This window comes from Morus notabilis, unplaced genomic scaffold (genome assembly GCF_000414095.1).
Source record: "Morus notabilis unplaced genomic scaffold, ASM41409v2 Scaffold594, whole genome shotgun sequence".
In the NCBI taxonomy this organism is placed as follows: domain Eukaryota; kingdom Viridiplantae; phylum Streptophyta; class Magnoliopsida; order Rosales; family Moraceae; genus Morus; species Morus notabilis.
Window position 1 is genome coordinate 164,469 of NW_010359491.1, and position 16,915 is coordinate 181,383.

Genomic DNA, 16,915 nt, shown 5'->3' on the forward strand with positions numbered 1-16,915 from the left:
ATTGGTAATTATTTGAAATAAAAAAAAAGGTAGTAAAAACTGATTAAAAAATACAAATTTAGGATTTTTTTAAAGCAAATCCGATTATTAAATCTGGGGTAAATTCAGAGTTTACTGAGTAAATTCTAAATTTAACTAATTTGGTCTTAAAGTGAATTTGGAATTCACTAGTAAATTTTGGATTTACCAAATTTGATTTATATATCCCATAAATACCACATGGATTAATATTTTCAAACTTATCCAAACTTTCAACCATTTTTATTACGCGCAAAAATATTTTTACTTTTTCCATAAAAAAAGAGAGAACTTGAGGATTTATATAACACAAATAGATTATAAAAACATGGTATAATCCAAACCGCTACGAAATTGTAACGTAAATCCGAGGACATATAAAAGTTGCAACATGTGGCCTGATTTTTGCTATAACAGAAAACACACACAGAAAAAAAAAAAAAAAAAAAAAAAAAAAAAAAAAAAAAAAAAGATGTTTGAATGAACACCATTTGAGAGAAAAAAACAAACCATCAATTATGAGATTTCAGAGAAAATTAACTCTTATTACTTTAGTATGTCTCTAAAGTTATGCCACAACTAGTATTTTATTTATATTCGCGTTATGTTTTGTTGATCTCTTAACTAGTCTATTTTTGCGGCAAGAATTTGAAACTCTATGACATGAGCCATAAAGAATAAAGTGCTTTTTTTTTTTTTTTTTTTTGTCATTTCTCAAAAATTCTCAACATATTCCAAAACGACACCGTTTGAATAAGAAGCCCAACCGTTTAGGCGACCAGGAGAGCGGAGATGATAAAATCCGCGAAAACTTTTGAGAGTCGCTAATAACCGACCGCGCAAAGAGAAAAAAACTGGAGAGAAAGAGAGAGCTGTTGTCTGGAGAGAGAGAGAGAGAGAGAGAGAGAGAGAGAGAGCTGTTGTCTGCAGAGCAGAGCAATGGCTTCCATGGCGTCCCCAAGCTCCTACTGTTACAACATCTTCCACAACAAAGCTCAGAATGTTTCGAAAGTTCCTCGAATTCTACTCTCTCACCAACCACAACAGCCCAAATCCCTTCAGAGCAACCACGAACTCCCTGCAGTCCCCGACCCAGTTACTCGAAGGTTCTTTCTCTCTCTCTCTCGCTCTCTCTCTCTCTCTCTCTCTCTCTCTCTCACATACACAATGAAAATGCTAATACAAACATTCATTTGGAAACTTGATTGAATCAGGGAATTAATACTAAGGAGCAGCGAATTGGCGGTGGTCGGAGCCATCTTCAACTTCAGGTACTCAAAACTTCAACTTAAATTATGTATTTTTTTATGAACTCTGGTACTTATCAGATGTAACGGTGCCGTTTTGTGCGTTGCCAGTGGGAAAAAGCCTGATTACCTTGGTGTGCAGAAAAACCAACCGGCTTTGGCTCTCTGTCCAGCTAGTAAAAATTGCATTTCCACCTCTGAAAGTGTTGCTGATCTTACCCATTACGCCCCACCCTGGTCAGTTTTTTTCTTTTTTACCCCTTTCTTTTTCTTTTTTTTTTTATCTTTTGATTTTTAATTTTGGGTTTTGAGTATGTAATTAAATCGATCAACTGAATTTATGAACTTTGGAGTTTTATCAATTAGCTTAAGAATTTTCCCTTGGGATGGTGCATGTTTAGTTTGAACACTGCTTTTGGTTTTTGGGCTAAATGCCTAACCTGGAACTGCAAAACCGTGCAATTGGCTCTCCTCTAACAAAAACAAAAACAAAAACAAAACAAAAAAACAAAAAACAAAAAAGAAAGAAAAGAGTCCGTGAAATTAATGGTCAAAAAAGGGATTTTAATGGTGGGACCGAAAAACCCCACTTGATCATGGTTTGATCTATTAACATATGTATCATGTGCATCAAATTATATATGTTGACCAATTGCACCGACCATTGACCTAAAAGAACTGAAACTAAAATGTTGTGCACGTTGGATCTTTTACGTATTTTGCAGGAACTACAATAGTGGCCGGAAAAAGCCAGTGAGCAGAGAAGTGGCAATGGAGGAACTTCTTCAAGTGGTACAAACAAACTCTGGCCCACTCTTCCACTATACTTTTGTACAAACATATTTATTCACTATGTGTTGATACCAAAAAAATAAAATAAATAAAATAAAATAAAACCATGTATTTTGGCAGATAAAATCATCAAAACCAGACAAATTTACTCCACGGATAGTGGAGACGAAAGATGACTATGTGCGAGTGGAATACCAGAGTCCCATTCTTGGGGTAGGTGTGTTAATACTTAATATTATACATTATCGAAGTCAAATAATTTAAATTTGAGCATTGTGATAGATATGCATTGCTGAAAAGCACAGGACTTGTGTATTCTAATCTTCTTGTTCCGTGCAGTTGGTGGATGATGTCGAGTTTTGGTTTCCGCCGAGTAAGGATTCGACGGTGGAGTATCGGTCTGCGTCGCGGCTGGGAAATTATGATTTTGATTACAACAGAAAGAGAATCAAGGTAATTAGTATTCCGAAATCCAAACAATCGTCATTTTTCTACCATGTTTATTTTCATTTGTGGCTTCTTGTTTGAAATGAAAGCTTGATCATTTTTGTAAAAATTTTACTCGCGATAGGCACTGCGACAAGAGTTGGAAAAGAAAGGATGGGCTTCTCAGGATACCTTCTGAAGGACCCTTTGCCATACAGTTAAGAGGATCAAATAACATCGAGTTTTAAAATCACTATTTTTCAGAGAATACGCAGGGAAAATTGACATGTAATCGTTCAATAGTTTTTGTTACAATGAATAATTTACACAATTCCGTTTCCCTCTAAAGCAATTGGACTAAGATGACATGGGAGAACTATTGTCCTCACTCCTCAGTACGTTAAAAAGTGGGGCCACGAGTGTCAATTGGCAGGGTGGTTTTTTTATTTTCTATTTTTATATCTTGCTGATAGGTGATGCATCACATATTGAAAAAACTAATAATAATAAAATAAAATTAGATTAATTTCAAAAATTCTCTCTGAACTATGACTCTTGTAACACTTTACCCTCTAAATTTTAAAAAATAACATATGTTTTCTCTGAACTTTATTCCGTTAAGAAGTTTTATCTTTCTGTTACAATGAGTGATGAAAATCGCCACGTGTCAGGTACATGACTCATTTGATGAGGGTATTATCGTAAGGAGATCAGATGAGAGTAATAAGAGTAAACTTTTCTTATACTTTTCTATAATTTTTCCCTTCTCTTTGTAAGGCTTTACAAGCACCCGAGAATCACAAACAAAATGTGGGTTTTCTTTAGCCAAGATGAGCTTCACAATCTCTAGATACACAAAGGTAATAAACTCAAACATCCACTTTTGCTGATATGGGGTTATCACATCTTGAACAGGTCCATAAATGCTTTAACCCATAATGAACATCCTCAAACGACCCGAAATACGCGCTTGTCGGATAGAATATTTCTTCGACGAGATATTCACTTGTAGAATTGTATAAAGAAGACCCATATTTGGCTGTTCATGGGTTGGGTTAGTGCGGGGTAGAGCTTTTTCTTCCCTCGCCCTGAAGGGTATGGGTTGCACATATTTGGCCCCAAGATGTTAGAAAAGTTTCACAACCCAATGATGTTTGGGTTGGGTTGGGGCGGTGCGGGGTGGGGTGGGTTGGGTGGTCGACTTCAACATTTAAAGAATCAAAAACTCAAAGTTCAATCCAACATTCCAAGTTCATCATCAAATAGAAATTATAACTCCAACATTCAAACATGAAGCAAAGTAGTTCATCCAAAATCAAACATAAAGCAAACATAAAAGAATTGAAACTAAAATGTTGCGCTATAGGTCATCAGTTGTGACGTTCACGAACGGTCAACCCATCGGATTTTTGAGTTCTTGGCCTCTATTCACACTTACACATCATATGCTTGTGTGGATAGCTGCTGTATGGCACGACGAAGCTTTGCGACTATGCCATTCTTGGCGACGGTGATCGCCGACGAGAAGGTGGCAGCCGCTTACCATAATAAAGAGTTTCAGTATACTATAACTATATCTAAAGAAAAGTCACTCATTTAAAACATTTTTTTTATAAGTCTTTGGAGTTTGCCAAAAGATTTTGGATCAACGAAGTGACTAGGGATTTCTCTCCAGTGTCTGCAAAGATGCTCCAGTCTTTGGTTGGTTGCCCGAAGGGCTATCTGATCCTATCACCTGCGTAAGCCGTAGCGTGCTAGCGCGCATACTCTTCCTCTATCTATGAGCGAGACTCTATCCAGATCTATGGATCTCCCCAGCATCAAAGCGGGACTCCATCAAAATCTGCCACTTGTTGGGCGACGCGACGCCTTCTTTTCTATGAGCACCCCACCACTGAATGATGAACTTTGCCAGTCTTCGCCTTCTTTTGACAAATCTTATAGTTGTTAACTCCTTCAAGGGTTTGCTATTTTTGGCCTCTAAAAATGTCTCTTGTTATAAAAATAAATCACGAAGCTTGAATAAGAATAGAGAGACAGGAGAAATAGAAATGGATCAACAATTTTTTTTTTTTATTCATCTCTCTAAAAGGACAAATACAAGCTCTCAAACTTGTCTATATAAGAACTATTATAAAAATAAAATATCACCTGGTGTTGGTTAAGAAGTAATGAAAGTTGAGACATATAGGTACTAATGGCAGAGAGCCGAGGATAGGAGAGGCGGAGAGCCAGAGATCCAAGGAGAGGAAAGGCGGAGAGGCAGAGATAGCCTAGAGGAGAGGTAGAGATAGCAGAGAGGAGAGGCGGAGATAGTCGAGAGGAGCGGCGGAGAGGCAGAGATCCGAGGAGATGAGAGGTAGAGAGGCAGAGAGAGCTGAGAGGAAAGGCAGAGAGAGCCAAGAGGAGAGGTTGAGAGAAGCTGCCGGCGCCAGAGAGCTTAAGAGACTGAAGAGTGAAGTTCTAGTCAAGGGGAAGCAAGTTTGAGTTGCCAAGGGTGAACTTTGCGGCTAAAGACGGAAGAGACTATAGAGTAGAAAATAGAAATGAGTTTCCTAGGGTTAGATATTAGAGTAGGTAAGTTTGAGTGCAGGTTGGATTGTGGTGTGCGAGTCATTATAGGCCCAAACCACACCCCACCCTAAAATTTCGGGCCATACATTGAATGGGCCGGAAAAAAAGTTAATGCTAGAAATTGCATTTTTCGGGTTGGGTTGGGCTAAAATGGGTTGGGCCTGCGGGTTTATGAACAGCCTTAGACCCATAAGTGTTGCTGATGTTTTTGTTCAAAACACTGGCAAAAGAAAGCGGAGAACTTGGAAATGAATTGGGCCTGGAAATGGGGTTGAAAGGAGAAGAAGAAAATGATGATGATAATGACAATTTAGGGAGAATAGCCAAGTGGGTTTTCCAATAAAAATAGGGAATTATTTGATCAATTGTAAGCTGAAACTAAAAAACTTTTATTGGATTTTTTTCCTGCTTAGATCGGGGTTGTCTTTTTTTTTTCTTTTTTTTTTCCTTCTGTTAGATCTTATATTGCAAACTGAAACTAAAGAAGTGAAGAACCCAGAACAAAAGGGAAAATTGGGGATGCACGCAAACGAGCTCACACCAATAGGAGACAGAGGGATTCACGCCATCGTGAAGTAGGGAGATCAGCGTCTTGCCGTCAAAGGAGGCTGGGTCACGCCGCCGTCGGTAGGGAGGAATGGGTTTCCTTCCATTGAGGGATTCACACTGACGTCGGGACGGGAGCAGGATCATCCATCGTTGCGTATGAGATTTAGATCCGATGCCGGTGCCGAAGATTTCTATCATCATAATCATAGTCTGACTTAAGAAACGAGATACAACATTTTTTTAGTTTTTTAGAGAGCAAATGTTCAGATGAGATGAGAGAGTGAGAAGAAGAAGAAAGAGAAAACGTTTGGTTTTTTTATTATCTTTTCTTTTGGTAATATTATCTTTTTAATATTTAGGATTATCTGATTATGAAAGTATGAAAGTATGAACGTAATTGCACTTTTAATTCTCATTAAATAAGTGACACGTGACAATTCTGTCACTCATTGTAATAGAAAGATAAAACTTATTAACGAAACAAAATTCTAGAGGAACAGATGTTACTTTTTAAAATTCAGGGAGTAAAGTGTTACAAAAATCATAATTCAAGGAGGAATTTTTGAAATTAATCCAATAAAATAAAATAAAATACAAAATCTCTTGTTCAAAAAGAAAATAGCAGGGTAGAGCTAAATTATTGTGATGTGTTTAGGAGTTCTTCAAAACTTCTGTATAGCTTATTCGCAGACTCAATTGTGATGTCGCAAAGGTAGTTTCAAATTCTAATAAACAATATCAATTCGTCATAAAAATTACTTTAATTCCTGATAGGATTCAAACCAATCATTAAAGGAAAACACATAAAACCATGAATCCAATCTCTTTCCAAAGACCGCCTTCTAAGATGTATACAAAATGATAAAGCTAACTGCATTTGGAGCATCATAATATATTCTGGTACAAGTAAACTCATGTCCGATAAGTAGGAAATGCAGCTATTCCACAATTCATTCATCAAATAACTAAACCACAATCAAAGAGATGAGAACATTTGAATGACACTCATGATTGGTAATCATTCGAGGGTACCATGCAATTCTATGTAGACAATTAATCTTTCCTGAGATCCATGTATTCGTGTCGTATGCCGTCGGCATTTAGGACGACAATTTCAACTTTGTCTCCCTGCGAAAACATCCATGACAAATTACTATCAAGGTTTTGACACGCTTCCTCGTGAAAAGGGAGATGCAGATAGGACTATAAAAGCAATGAAACTTACAGTGTATATGTCCCTCTCAGTGGCAGCTACAAAGACAGTTTTCACCAAGTCAATCGCATCTGCTTCAGAAAGTGGGGTAACAGCATCCTACAACATTAAAGATTGCAAATTAGAGAGGCATAATTAGTGAACAACGCGCTCACACTAGACATGGATTCAAGAGAATACCTGAGCAGGCAAGAGGAGAGGGCTGGGAGACTTTAGTTGCTTATCCAGAACAGGCATGATAAGCGTAGAACCAGAACCTTGAGCGCTATATCCGACCTTCTCATAGGACCCAACGGCATCATATGTGAAGACACAACCCTTGCCTAGTGGAATTAGGATATTTTATTAGTTATTAACACATAGGAAGGTTGTCCATCTGGAGTACTCAAGAGTATCAAAGAAAGGATTACCTTCATTATCAAGACCCCCTAAAACATTGAAGGCATAGTAGGGGAAGAAACGCTTGTAATAAAGGGTATTCGAGAGCAATTGAGCCATTGCTGGGCAGCTCATTTGCTTGTTGTGCTGGTGCTGATAAATCTGATGAAATATGATAACAGTTAATGGAGACGAAAGGAAATATGTAAAGTGTTCAGATATCACAAAGTACAAACTAATTTGTTTAGGTATTAGAGGCCTTACCAAGTGTCTAGCTGCCAATTGCTTCTGTAGAGCTCTTACATCAGCTTGAAAACCAGATGAAGCCATTACACATTTGTCAGCTCTGCAAGATTTAAACAAGTTACAGAAATACAAGACGCAAACTCAACATCAAGGCCCTCGATAAACAACGCCTAAAGCCTATTCCCATTTCTATGAAATAGTCTGCCAAAATAACACCAATATTACAACATTCAGGTCATCCAAAATCATCCAGATTCAAGCAACGCATAAAAGGAAGCAGATTCATCATATGCTCATTTATCGCTAAATATGTTGCTATTTGACATGGCAATTGGGCTTATCTTATGTGACTATTAAGCTTACTGCTACCATAGTCCAGTGGAACTTTGAGCAAGTAAAATATAGATATAGCCATATAACTCTTTTTCCAACTTTCTAAAGCTCCAAAAATTTAGCATTTCTAAAATAACCGATGAGTTAAATACATTTCTAAATCTATTTACTTTAGAGCAACTGTTCAAATACCCATTTTGCACATCACCGAAACGCAAAATGGGATATAACCAAATCCGCCAGTTTCTCATAAGACTCAAAAGTAAACCCGAAAATATTATTTTTAAACAAATAATAATTATAAGCAGAAAGAGAAACCTACGATTCCGAGTGAAAATTTTGCTCGAGACTACAATCTCAACCAAATAAGAAACGGAAAAATGGGAAATTTATAGGAAAAGGCGTACAGTTTGCAGATTTTGGAGTAGTCACGAGTGAGAATATTGTAACCGGTCGACATCCGAGTATCGGCGGCGATCACGCAGTAATCGGCTCCGGCGATTGCCACACAGGATCTACGATAGTTGCAAATTTTTTCTAGTTTCAGGACCCCAAAAAAGGAGAACAAAAAAAAAAGGGGGTAGAAAAATGAAACAAAACAAAGTGCATGTTTAAGCAGAGCAAGAAGGAAAGGAATTACCCGCCATTGTTGTCGTAAGGAGACCAGTTAGCTTGCTGCTTGGTCATGGTGAATCGTCGTTTGGTCAGGCGAAACGCAGAGCTATGAGAGGAAGAGAGCTTTTCTGGGTGAGATTAGGGCGTCAAGCAAAAGTGAAATTGGAGCTTCGTTTATCAGATCTTGGACTGTCTTCCCCTTCAAGAAAAGAAGAACGAGAGCTCATAACGGCGTCGTTTCCTAAGTGGGCTTCTTCGTGCAGATGTTCTATCGGATTGGATCATACTGTGGCCTGATTGGTAAATTCATTGGGCCGAAACATCAAAGCCCATTGTTAATATAAGGCATTGACTAGCGTAAATATTCTATTAAAAAAAATCTTACCATTTTTTTAATGGAAAATCTTACCAGTTGAAATTTTTTTTTTAACAATAAAAATTAAAATTTTAACCTAATAATTATTATTAAGTAATTTTTTTAGCCTAAAATGTGAAAATTATTATGTACTTCTACTATTTTTAAAATATTATAAAAATTACTAGATTTCGATCCCACTTTTACAAACCTAACATGTAGCATAGTTTTTATTTTTATTTTATAGAATTTTATACACTGAGAAATTCAATTTTAAATCATTGAATTACATCATAATCACATGAGAAAAGTACAAATATTTAGAATCTAATCGCTCATAGTTGTGTGCTATTTATAGGGTAATTTCTTAATCCCTATAAAACCTAAATAAAATCTGATTTTTTTATGATTATATTCTAATAATAAGTTTTTGTTCATATTTTATCTTTGAATTTTGCTATCAATACTATATTACCCTCTAACTTTTATGATGTTTTAAACTTGACAAATAATCTTTTAGTTTGTTTTAATTTTAATCTTTTTCATCAGTAGGGTGTTAAAAATAAAACAAAATATGGATGATATTCAGTTAATATAGTGTCAGAATTAAAAATGCATATTCTTTATTTTATAAGCAGAATGTTATTTTCTATCAACATTACGTGTACATTTTATCCTCTTTTTAATGCACAATTGAAGATTATGACTCAAATTAAAACAAACTAATACGCCCATGTTTGTTTCACTAATTTAGTTCAGTTCAACTCAGTTTAAATAGTGAGCACAGTTTGAACTGACGTTTGATAAGCATGCAGTTTGAATTATATTTCTCGTTTGAACTGAGTTAAATCGCCCAATTTAGAGTTTAACTCCCCCTTAAGTTCAACCGTTCAAACTATTTTTAAACAGTAAAAAGTGCACACTCTTTTTAAACAGTAAAAAGTGCCCACTCTTTCTACTTTTTACACCTACCAATACAAATTTAAATTTTATTTCATGTTCAAATTAAAACTTTAACTACACATCTAAATGTCGATTCAAACTATAATTTAAACTATATAATTTAAATTTTTCTGTTTAAATAAAAAAATTCAAACCAACAAAATTCAAATTAACGAATGAAACAGGGGCTAATACTTTTTAAAAATAGCAAACTAAAATAAGATTGAGGATGAAATTAAGGACTATTTATGAGATTTGCGAGAAAGCTAATACAGCACAAAACAAACTATACACTTAAAATATAAAATAAATAAAAATAAATAAAATAATAATAAATTAGTCAACCCATGTACAACTGAACGTAGTAGTCGAAACTCGAACTGAACTCAAAAGAGCCAATTGCAATTTTATGTTTAATAGGGGGAAAAAAAAAACATAAATACATACTTAAAACAAGCAAAGCAAACATAAAACGCACACGCGGAGTCACAAGTACATGAAAGTCAAAAAAATCAGCGAAGAGCAGAACAGAACACAGTAATAAACCCAACAGCACTCGGTCGCTTCGCTTCGCCGACGATCGCACGGGAAAAAGCCATGTGGGCCCTATGGACGTGGCTTCTCTCCTTCTTCTTCATCTTAGCTCTTCTCTTGATTCTCGGTTTTCAGGTTTTCCTTCTTTTTTGTGATTTTGGATTGTAATGTTCGCACTAGTTATTTTGTAAATTTCATTATTTCAGATTCAGTTTTTTTTTTTTTTCATCATTTAGCTGCAGCGCTTGATTCACAATTTATGACCCTATTGATTGTATTTTCTTAATTTTTTCTCCTGCTATATGCGTGTTTGTTCTTTTAAAAATAAAAATTATTGTACTTTTAAAGTTTGAAACTTTGTTGCTTCTTTTATATGAACTTTAATTTGGCATAGAAAATTAGTGGGCTTAATGATAAATTAAATCGGGTTTATTGATAACTGATGAAATCTGTTGAAAATTAATCCTATTGAAAACTTTATGAGGAAGTACTATAATTCAATCAAGACACTTTTTTTTCTTTTTTTTTTTCAATGAATTTGATAAATACTGATTGTTATGTTATTGTTGTGCAAATCTGAAAATTGTATGGTATCAAGCAAGAGCCAATTATGGCTATTTATGTTTTCATTTGCTAATTTGTGCCTTTTTCTATTCTTAAGTGCCTGCATTCAAGTAGAGTGATAATTATCATTGGAATTAAGTTTTGGAATGTGAGATCTTTTCCCGTTCTTTTCACAACTTGAGATAGAGAACTTGAGTTGAGAAGTGAATTTATCTAAGAGAAAACATTGTAGTAAAAAAGCCGAATTTGAATTTTTGTGAGAGAAAATACTGTAGACAAAAGTTTGAGTCGTAATTCGAGTTGTGAAAAGAACGGGAAAGACGTTTAAGAGGGAATGGTTTTTTGGGAGAGTTTGAGATAGATGAGTGGGGACACTAGCGGAGATGAAACGAAAGTGTTTATAGTAAACAAAAACTGCAAAGTTACAGAAGTAGAGCCAGTATTTTGAGTTCCATGAGAAATTTAGGTGTCAAGCATGGACAAAAAAAATATTTCGGTGTTTCTCGAACATATGTCGAACTATCTTTTTAAGCTGACTCTTGAATGTGTTTACTGCAGCTTGTGTGCTTGGTCGACCTAGAGTATGATTATATCAACCCGTACGATTCAGCATCGAGGATAAACAGGGTTGTATTGCCGGAGTTTATAACTCAAGCAGTTTTATGCTTCGTTCTTCTTGTAACGGGACATTGGGTTGCGTTTTTGTTGTCCCTTCCGTACCTATATTATAACGTGAGACAGTAAGTTTCTTTTTGAACCATCTACATTTTGTTCGGCAAAACTAAACGACGTATTCTTTGAATAAATCTTATGCAAGAACCGACCCTAGCCATCTTCCTTGTTTCACATCAATTTTTCCCATTGGCAAATGGAGCTTTTACCAGACCATGAATCAATAAAACAACTTATGCTGTATTGTCGCATACATTGGATCGTGCTACTTTTACATGTGAGATCTAGTACATTTAACTGTTGCATTTGGTTGACTCTAGCTTTCTGCCATGAGTGACTTTGTTATAGGAAAAATACAGCTAGGCAAAAGGTTGTATCTATTTGATATGTTGTTAACTATTGAGTTCTCTTCATCTTTTATCGAAACACACGCAGTATTAAAATTAAAAGCCAACTCTCTAATTAGTATGTCGCTGAGTGCTTGAGGTTTTTTTTCCTTTTTTGTGTAAGTTTAAGATGATTGATGAACAGAAAATGCATAATTGGAGAAATTAATAGTCGTCATCCTTAGGTGCTATGTTCAGAACTTTTGGCCGCAAATATGACGTGATTGTGTCTCCATTGTCAGGTACATGCAGGGAAAGCACCTGGTAGATGTTACTGAGATCTATAGCCAGCTGAACCAGGAGAAAAATAAACGCTTCTTCAAGATGGGCTATCTTATTATCGTATTCATTATCTCTCTTTTTTGGTATTACACTAAGGAACCTTTAATGCTCTCAGAAAGCCCTTGTGTTGGCTCTTTTAGCAGAAACTGTTTACTCATTTCATGAGCATGGATATTTCAGGTTGCTTTTTACTCTCGGAGACGAAGATGATTAATGATCAGGCCCTCTTGCTATTTTGAAGTATGCTCACTGTAAGTTTATACTTCTTCAAGATTGCTCAATAATACAGAAAATCCATACAGCAAATGCCTTTCATGTTTAAGCTGTCCTTGTTCTGTTCATGTAGTCTTGGTACTAGTTATGAAAAGTGATAAAAGGACATTATTGGTGTGCGGAATGAAAAATGCTTGGGGGCATTACCAGTGCTAAACACCACAACTAATAGAAGGTGGGTGGAACCCACCTTCTATTAGTATGTGGTGCTCAACACCACCGATGCTTCCTAGCATTCTTCGTCAGGATTCACAATGTGGGGCCCTTCTTGTGAGTTATCCGACCGGCACCACCGATGCCCAATATATTACTGGGCTCGTCATATGAAACCCACCTTCTATTAGTGGGTGTTGCTCATACTTTCTAGAGCATTCTTCCTTAAGAATCACAATGTGAGAACCCTCTAATGTGAGTTATCCAGCCGGCACCATTGACACCCCATTACTACTGCAAGGTCTTTTCCTGTCTAATCTCGCTTACTCCTTTATCCTTATGCCAGGTGAACAGGAAATCTCACGATGCGAATCAGAGTTGTGTAAATTTAGGCCTTATTTTGACGCCTAATCTGTCAGATTACATTAATCAGTTGACACCATCATATTTTATCATCCACATTTGTGTTTTGGATTCCTCCATTTGATTCATAACTTCAGTTTTCTTTTTCATCTTGTGGGAGCTAATGTAGTAGAAGTAGGTGGCAATGTAGTCCTATCTAATTATATAACTTTCGCCGAAAATAATGGGAGCGTTTAGAATTTGTTTTTAAATAATTTTATTTTTTGTATGAAAATAAAAATAAAAACTTTTTTAATTTTAGATAAAAATTATTTTTAAAAATGTGTTTGATAATTTTATTAAGAGATTATTTTTAATATAAAAAAACTCATTAAAATCTCTGATGATATTATTTTCTTTCTTTCTTTTTTTTCTGATGAGAAACTGCTTTGTTCTTTTGTCCTTTTTTGGTTTTTTTTTTAAATTTTTGCAAGTTTCTCAATCAAATTATTTTCAAGCCGAAAAAGGTAATTCTATGGGGGGAAAAAAAACGAAAACAAAAACAAATCTTGGATTCTTGAGCGGGGCCGGGCCTCATAAAAATGGCCTCATAGATAACTGCCACAAAGTTCAAGCAGAGATCGACTTCTGCCAGCAAGAAAAAAAAAAATCCATTTTACTTATTGCCACGATGCCATAACTCTCATTTTTTTTTTGCCACCAATTCTACCCCTACTAATATTACAAAATGTTTTAAATTTTATTATTTTATCGATTTAAATTTAAAATTTAAATTTTATTATGATTAAAAAAATTTAAAAACAGTTATATTTAATTTTTTTATTATAATAAAAAATCACGTGAATTAAAAAAGGACGGTAGATACGAACTAACAACCACCTAATTTCTTCGGACCAAGTCGGCGGCGACCAAATTTCTCCAAACCAAGTACGATCAATCACGTCAGAGACCAAATTTCTCGCATCGGCGATGGTCGCCGTAATACTAACCAGTATCCACTGTCATACTGGTATCTGATCGAGATACAAACTGATACCCACTATGATACCGGTCACCGACTGGTAACCACCAAGTCATGTAACAGTAACCACTAAGTTATTGGCTCGTATCGCTGGAAACCATTGTTAGCGGCGGAAGAAGACAACACTACAACCAAAAATCCACCAAAAATATAAAAAAAAAAAAAACGCACAAAAAGTCCATAAAATTCAGAGAAGAAGCCAGATCTGGCGGCGGAGAATGCGAGAGATCTAATCGGAGTTGGTCAAATGGCGAAGAGCTCTACAAACCAATCGCGATGTTGTAACAATCTCCGTCTGGATCTACCCCGCACTCTTCCTTTGGTTTCACTGCAGCGTAGATGCAGATCTTCTCATGGCGGCGCAACCTCTAGGCACTCGGCGAGAAGGAACCGAAAACGAGACAGACGGAGCTGGCAAGAGAGGCGGAGGGAGAGGCAGCGAGAGAGGTTTGACGAAAGGATGAGAACTCAGATGGCGTAGGAGCCGATCCGATCGGAGGGGCTTTTTCAGACAAATCCGAGAAACAATTTGGAAAAGAAACACGCTCTAATCCAAGAAGCTATTCAACAGAAATGGAAAGAGGAGCCTAAGCTCAATGTGATTCACCAAAAGTCCCAAGCTGTGTTAACAGCCTCAATAGCAAACCTTTATACCTTAGGAGCAACAACCAGGGTCGATACTCACTCCAGGGTACTTAGGGAAACTAGCAGCAAAACGCACAGTACAAAGAAACAACTATATCATAAACGACCATCAACTAAAGGCAACGACAGAGCATTTTGGGAATTATTACAAACGACACTAAAACATAAAGGATAGATAATCTCCTGCATCATGATTCATCAGAGATTTTTATTTTCTTTGAAAGGGGCGAACAGATTAATCAACGGGGACAAAATGGTCTTACCGGGTTTAACTTCAGTTGGCAGTGTGTCAAAAAAATGTAATGGTTTAACATGCTTTGACAAATGTCAATCCATGTGAAAAACACGTGGCACACAGCGTAACTATCTTTCATAAAAAGGTTTGGTGAAAGCTCGATATTTATACAAATAACTAGATTTTTACAAGTATCCTATCACATTATGTAACATTTGAGATTGACAAACTATTTGATGTTCATTCTCCTCAAGGAAAAGAAAAAAAAAAAAGAAAAAAGACAAAAAGACAAAAACAATTTTATGTCCATTGTATCAAGTTCCTTATGAAGTTTCATGTTTACAATAATAAAAACACAATAATAGTAATTAATAATAAAACTAGAAAATAAAAAATTGACTTCACATATGTGTTTTATTTTTATGGTCATTTTTAATTTGACCCTTGAATTTTAAAATTTCTCAATTTGCCTCTTGTATTTTGTGTTAGTCCCACTGAGGCCCCGTTCATCTTACCGATTCAAGTTTAGAATTTGAGTTTTGTTATAATAAAAAGTTCTCAAAAACAGTCACATCTAACTTTTTACTACAGTAAAAAGCTCTCACATAAAGTCACATATCAACTCGAATTAAAAACTCAAATCAGCGAACTAAACGCCCTTAACATCTTTTATTAGAATTTTTGTGAAAACATATAGAAAACAAAAAAAAGAAAGAAAGAAAGAGGCAGTGCAAATGTGTAGATCGGCATCACTCCATGATATGTTAGTACATAAGCAGAGTTTTAATAACAATATTCTACAAGTTAGATTCTTTGACGAAGAATATTAATAATAGTTACGAAGTAATAGATCTCTAAGCTATATTTGCCTCGTGGAATTGATGGTACTAATTGGTCATGCAAATAGTTCCACAATTTGAGACAAATGCAGTACCTATAAAATTTATTGGTGATTAATACTGTCTTGTCGGTGGTCGCTGGTTGTGCCGTTGTGGAAGAAAATTGGAGTAAGTGGAGTGAATTCATCACGCACGCCCCAGTTAGAACAGTACCCTAGAAAATAATCAAAGGCTGTTTTCCATGGTCAAAAGGAACCCAAAAAAAAAAACTTTTTTTAATAGTTCTTTTGACTAGTAGGATTAATTTTTACTCAAAATCATATTAGATTAAAAAATATGTATAATAAACAGTTTTTGATACAAATCTAATAGTTAAAAGTAGAGAATTATCAATAGTTTTTTTTTTAGTCCTATTAGAAAAACTCTAAAAAAAATTTTAAAAAAAATCTCTTACTTGAATTCTATTTGCTCCCGCAACTTCTTTGTGAATAATTGAGAATTGAAAGTCGTCGTTTGAATTATTCTTCTTTCTTATGCAAAGCTTGCATAGCTAGAAATACTTTTTTTTTCCAATGAAAATTGAAGACCAAAAAAAAAAAAAAAACTAAACTAACTAATTGAATACACCACTAAAATTATGAAAAATCACACATATTGCACTTACATTATAAGTATGAGTCCTAACAATGTCCTTGAAAAAAAAAAATACAACCATCAAGACCATATCAAACTCCAATTCACCCCATCCATAAAAACTTTTGAAGAAGGGGAGAACAAAAAACAAAATTAAAAACATAAAGATCCACAAATATACATACAAAAAACAAAGGCCATTATTATAACCAAAACTCTTTCATGCATTATATTAACTTGGCCAATAATATAGCTAGCTAGAGCTTGATGTTAGAATCTCTGTCGCAGCTGCTATGCAAAGAAGCCTCTCACTTCTCAATTCCTCTATCCACCTCTTGTTGTTTTTGGCTATGAATTCTTCACTTCTTCTCTGCAAGTCAATACATTTTTCTTGATCATCATAACCATAATCTTCATCACTACTGTCATCGTCGTCATCGTTATCTTCATCATAACCAAGATCAGAAATATTACCAATATACAAAATATCATCGTCGCTGCTAAAATCATCGCCGTCGTCGTCATAGTCATGTCCATTTGCTTCTTCTTTTACGTCGCGGTGATGATCATGATCAGCTTGATAATTCGCGCGAGTTGAGACAGGAATGTAAGAATAATGATCATAGT

The 16,915-nt window shown here is 35.5% G+C and overlaps 3 protein-coding genes across 3 annotated transcripts; 2 read left to right on the forward strand and 1 right to left on the reverse strand.

The window, feature by feature from the left end:
- The first annotated feature begins 844 nt into the window (after positions 1–844).
- Positions 845–2,940, forward strand: LOC21405243. Its single transcript, XM_024163290.1, has 7 exons — positions 845–1,124; positions 1,233–1,289; positions 1,377–1,502; positions 1,991–2,057; positions 2,178–2,270; positions 2,397–2,510; positions 2,629–2,940. The coding sequence occupies exons 1-7, from the start codon at positions 958–960 to the stop codon at positions 2,680–2,682; spliced, it is 678 nt and encodes a 225-aa protein (XP_024019058.1). The 5' UTR covers positions 845–957; the 3' UTR covers positions 2,683–2,940.
- A 3,408-nt stretch (positions 2,941–6,348) lies between these two features.
- LOC21405244 (proteasome subunit beta type-1) lies at positions 6,349–8,565 on the reverse strand. The gene is made up of 7 exons (XM_010094533.2): positions 8,417–8,565; positions 8,184–8,291; positions 7,462–7,543; positions 7,230–7,359; positions 7,000–7,142; positions 6,832–6,918; positions 6,349–6,734 (listed from the first exon to the last, which is right to left on the reverse strand). Exons 1-7 carry the CDS (start codon positions 8,461–8,463, stop codon positions 6,660–6,662), a joined length of 672 nt encoding a protein of 223 aa, XP_010092835.1. The 5' UTR covers positions 8,464–8,565; the 3' UTR covers positions 6,349–6,659.
- A 1,608-nt stretch (positions 8,566–10,173) lies between these two features.
- LOC21405246 (protein cornichon homolog 4) lies at positions 10,174–13,064 on the forward strand. The gene is made up of 5 exons (XM_024163280.1): positions 10,174–10,357; positions 11,345–11,526; positions 12,087–12,209; positions 12,307–12,377; positions 12,899–13,064. The coding sequence occupies exons 1-4, from the start codon at positions 10,286–10,288 to the stop codon at positions 12,338–12,340; spliced, it is 411 nt and encodes a 136-aa protein (XP_024019048.1). The 5' UTR covers positions 10,174–10,285; the 3' UTR covers positions 12,341–12,377; positions 12,899–13,064.
- Positions 13,065–16,915: the final 3,851 nt, after the last annotated feature.

What these genes read in the sequence shown, in the direction of transcription:
- LOC21405243 (XM_024163290.1), top strand. Translation starts at nt 958, where the DNA reads ATGGCTTCCATGGCGTCCCCAAGCTCCTACTGTTACAACATCTTCCAC. An exon ending in CCCGACCCAGTTACTCGAAG is followed by an intron (nt 1,125 to 1,232) that starts GTTCTTTCTCTC and finishes TGATTGAATCAG; the next exon opens with GGAATTAATACTAAGGAGCA. An exon ending in ACCCATTACGCCCCACCCTG is followed by an intron (nt 1,503 to 1,990) that starts GTCAGTTTTTTT and finishes CGTATTTTGCAG; the next exon opens with GAACTACAATAGTGGCCGGA.
- LOC21405244 (XM_010094533.2), bottom strand. Translation starts at nt 8,463, where the DNA reads ATGACCAAGCAGCAAGCTAACTGGTCTCCTTACGACAACAATGGCGG. An exon ending in AGGGGGTCTTGATAATGAAG is followed by an intron (nt 7,143 to 7,229) that starts GTAATCCTTTCT and finishes TAATTCCACTAG; the next exon opens with GCAAGGGTTGTGTCTTCACA. An exon ending in CTCTCCTCTTGCCTGCTCAG is followed by an intron (nt 6,919 to 6,999) that starts GTATTCTCTTGA and finishes TTAATGTTGTAG; the next exon opens with GATGCTGTTACCCCACTTTC.
- LOC21405246 (XM_024163280.1), top strand. Translation starts at nt 10,286, where the DNA reads ATGTGGGCCCTATGGACGTGGCTTCTCTCCTTCTTCTTCATCTTAGCT. An exon ending in TCTTGATTCTCGGTTTTCAG is followed by an intron (nt 10,358 to 11,344) that starts GTTTTCCTTCTT and finishes TGTTTACTGCAG; the next exon opens with CTTGTGTGCTTGGTCGACCT. An exon ending in CTATATTATAACGTGAGACA is followed by an intron (nt 11,527 to 12,086) that starts GTAAGTTTCTTT and finishes CTCCATTGTCAG; the next exon opens with GTACATGCAGGGAAAGCACC.